The 2,971-nt window shown below is 43.2% G+C and overlaps 1 protein-coding gene across 1 annotated transcript in view; it reads right to left on the minus strand.

Moving 5' to 3' along the window:
• Positions 1-2,448: 2,448 nt before the first annotated feature.
• LOC125032014 overlaps positions 2,449-2,971 on the minus strand; it is a 1,058-nt gene continuing 535 nt past the window's right edge. Inside the window, exon 2 of the mRNA XM_047622970.1 lies at positions 2,449-2,971. This exon is cut by the window's right edge and continues 151 nt beyond it. Coding sequence (XP_047478926.1) covers positions 2,611-2,971 — 361 coding nt within the window. The 3' untranslated portion in view covers positions 2,449-2,610.

Here is a 2,971-nt window from a genome sequence, read left to right on the forward strand (position 1 = left end):
GAGAGAAAAGAAGAGAGAGAAAAGAAGAGAGAGAAAAGGAAGAGAGAGAAAAGGAAGAGAGAGAAAAGGAAGAGAGAGAAAAGAAGAGAGAGAAAAGGAAGAGAGAGAAAAGGAAGAGAGAGAAAAGAAGAGAGAGAAAAGGAAGAGAGAGAAAAGGAAGAGAGAGAAAAGGAGAGAGAGAAAAGGAAGAGAGAGAAAGAAGAGAGAGAAAAGGAAGAGAGAGAAAAGGAAGAGAGAGAAAAGAAGAGAGAGAAAAGGAAGAGAGAGAAAAGAAGAGAGAGAAAAGGAAGAGAGAGAAAAGGAAGAGAGAGAAAAGAAGAGAGAGAAAGGAAGAGAGAGAAAAGGAAGAGAGAGAAAAGGAAGAGAGAGAAAAGGAAGAGAGAGAAAAGAAGAGAGAGAAAAGGAAGAGAGAGAAAAGGAAGAGAGAGAAAAGAAGAGAGAGAAAAGGAAGAGAGAGAAAAGAAGAGAGAGAAAAGGAAGAGAGAGAAAAGAAGAGAGAAAAAAGGAAGAGAGAGAAAAGGAAGAGAGAGAAAAGGAAGAGAGAGAAAAGGAAGAGAGAGAAAAAGAAGAGAGAGAAAAGGAAGAGAGAGAAAAGAAGAGAGAGAAAAGAAGAGAGAGAAAAGAAGAGAGAGAAAAGAAGAGAGAGAAAAGGAAGAGAGAGAAAAGGAAGAGAGAGAAAAGGAAGAGAGAGAAAAGGAAGAGAGAGAAAAGGAAGAGAGAGAAAAGGAAGAGAGAGAAAAGGAAGAGAGAGAAAAGGAAGAGAGAGAAAAGAAGAGAGAGAAAAGGAAGAGAGAGAAAAGGAAGAGAGAGAAAAGGAAGAGAGAGAAAAGGAAGAGAGAGAAAAGGAAGAGAGAGAAAAGGAAGAGAGAGAAAAGGAAGAGAGAGAAAAGGAAGAGAGAGAAAAGGAAGAGAGAGAAAAGGAAGAGAGAGAAAAAGAAGAGAGAGAAAAAGAAGAGAGAGAAAAAGAAGAGAGAGAAAAGAGAGAGAAAAAGAAGAGAGAGAAAAGGAAGAGAGAGAAAAAGAAGAGAGAGAAAAGGAAGAGAGAGAAAAAGAAGAGAGAGAAAAGGAAGAGAGAGAAAAGGAAGAGAGAGAAAAAGAAGAGAGAGAAAAGGAAGAGAGAGAAAAGGAAGAGAGAGAAAAGGAAGAGAGAGAAAAGGAAGAGAGAGAAAAGGAAGAGAGAGAAAAGGAAGAGAGAGAAAAAGAAGAGAGAGAAAAAGAAGAGAGAAAAGGAAGAGAGAGAAAAAGAAGAGAAAGAGAAAAAGAAGAGAAAGAGAAAAAGAAGGGACAGAGAAAAAGAGCAAAAGAGAAAAAGAAGAGATAAAGAATAAGAAAGTTATGCCATACATAATACTTTGAAACAGGTTTACAGGAAAATATAAAGGCATTATAATAATCAGAGAAGAACTACCACCTGTGTAGGCAAAAAATGACTTCGGCAAGGGAACTGCCCGGCTGAGAGTGAGTCCACGGCACTCAGGTGGTCTGGGGGCAGAGCCCTCGGTGGGGAACGGTGGCAATGTTTGTGGATTAGCCTGGAACAGCTGGAGTAATGGGGACTTGTCTCTGAAATGTCTATTGCTCTCTTTGTCCGTCTCGTTAAGATGGCTCCATTTCCCTCTTTCCCTTTGCGTCTCTCTGGGACAATAACCAAATTCCATGCACATGCATGTCCATGTCATGGGTAAGCACTGGGTTTGCATAATTCAACCAACCGTCTACCCTGGCCTCCCCTCCCCTGAGCCTGCCCTTCATGCCCAACGAGCCGCTGCAGCGACCGCCGCGGCCTCCGAGGCCTCCGGCCAAGGTCAAGAGGAGCCTCGCCACACTCCAGGGAATTTCCGGCTGACGCCCACTCAGACGCCTAATTAGGCCTCTCGCAAAGGCACAGAAGTAGAGCAGATGCTGCTCTCTGGTCCTCGCTGCCCGCACGCCAGCCAACTGAAGGGCACTTTTGCACTGAACTCGAGCTCGCGATTCGGGCAGGAGGCGAGGCAGCGCCTTGGCTCGCCTGGCTGGCACGCGAGGCGTCACTTAGTCCTTCCTCCTTCCGCCTTGAATGCCGGACACAAGGCAATACATACCCAGGCGCCTTCCCTTAAACGGCGGACACAATGCAATACATACCCAGGCGCCTTCGCAGCGCCCCCGCCCGCCGGCGAGGGCACGCCCTGCCCAGGAGGAGGCCGAGGCTTCGCCAGACTCGGGTGAACGAGCACCTCTCCTTGGGACGCAGACCACGCGCCTTCCGCCCTGCGCTTCACCCAGACCTTGATTCGTGTCAGTGTTGCCACTTTAGTCTGGAATGCTACCCATAAAAAAGTTGCATTTTACCCACAAAAATCCCTCAAATTTTTATGAAATACCCACAAATCTACCCACAAATATTCGTAATTTTTATAGTAACTATTTTTCATGGTGGTTAATAAAATCAACAGAATAAATGTGCACATGTATTTACACGATTATTTCTGCATCATTTTATAACAAAATTGTAGTTAAAAAAAAAAAAAAAAAATCCTTCAGAAACAGCAGCCAGAAGTAGTTAGTTTAGCGGAAAGAAGAATTTTAACTAATAAGGCTACAACTGGCTTGAGCGATCATTCACTAGTTTTAGTCCGTGTCTATGGAAATTATATCATCATTAGCCTCTTCAGCACTATCTTTAGCTCCAAAGTTTCTAATAATTTCATTGGAAGGTACAAAAGTTGAGCAGTTCAGTGACTGCAGTTTCAGTCCAAAGCGAATTTGCAATATGGCTTCAACTGATCTTACACTTAGCCTATTCCTTAATTTTGAATGAACTACGTTCATTTGTGAAAAGATTCTCTCAATGCTCGCATTTGAGTAAGGCAAGGACAGTAGTGAGAGTGCAAGTGATGATAAATTTGGAAACTTTATCATCACAGCCAATTTCAGTTCAGCTACTTTTGTAGGGTCATTTTCTGCAAGCTTAAAACTGTCTTTAATCGAT

Source organism: Penaeus chinensis, chromosome 14 (assembly GCF_019202785.1).
Source record: "Penaeus chinensis breed Huanghai No. 1 chromosome 14, ASM1920278v2, whole genome shotgun sequence".
NCBI classification, from domain to species: Eukaryota; Metazoa; Arthropoda; class Malacostraca; order Decapoda; family Penaeidae; genus Penaeus; species Penaeus chinensis.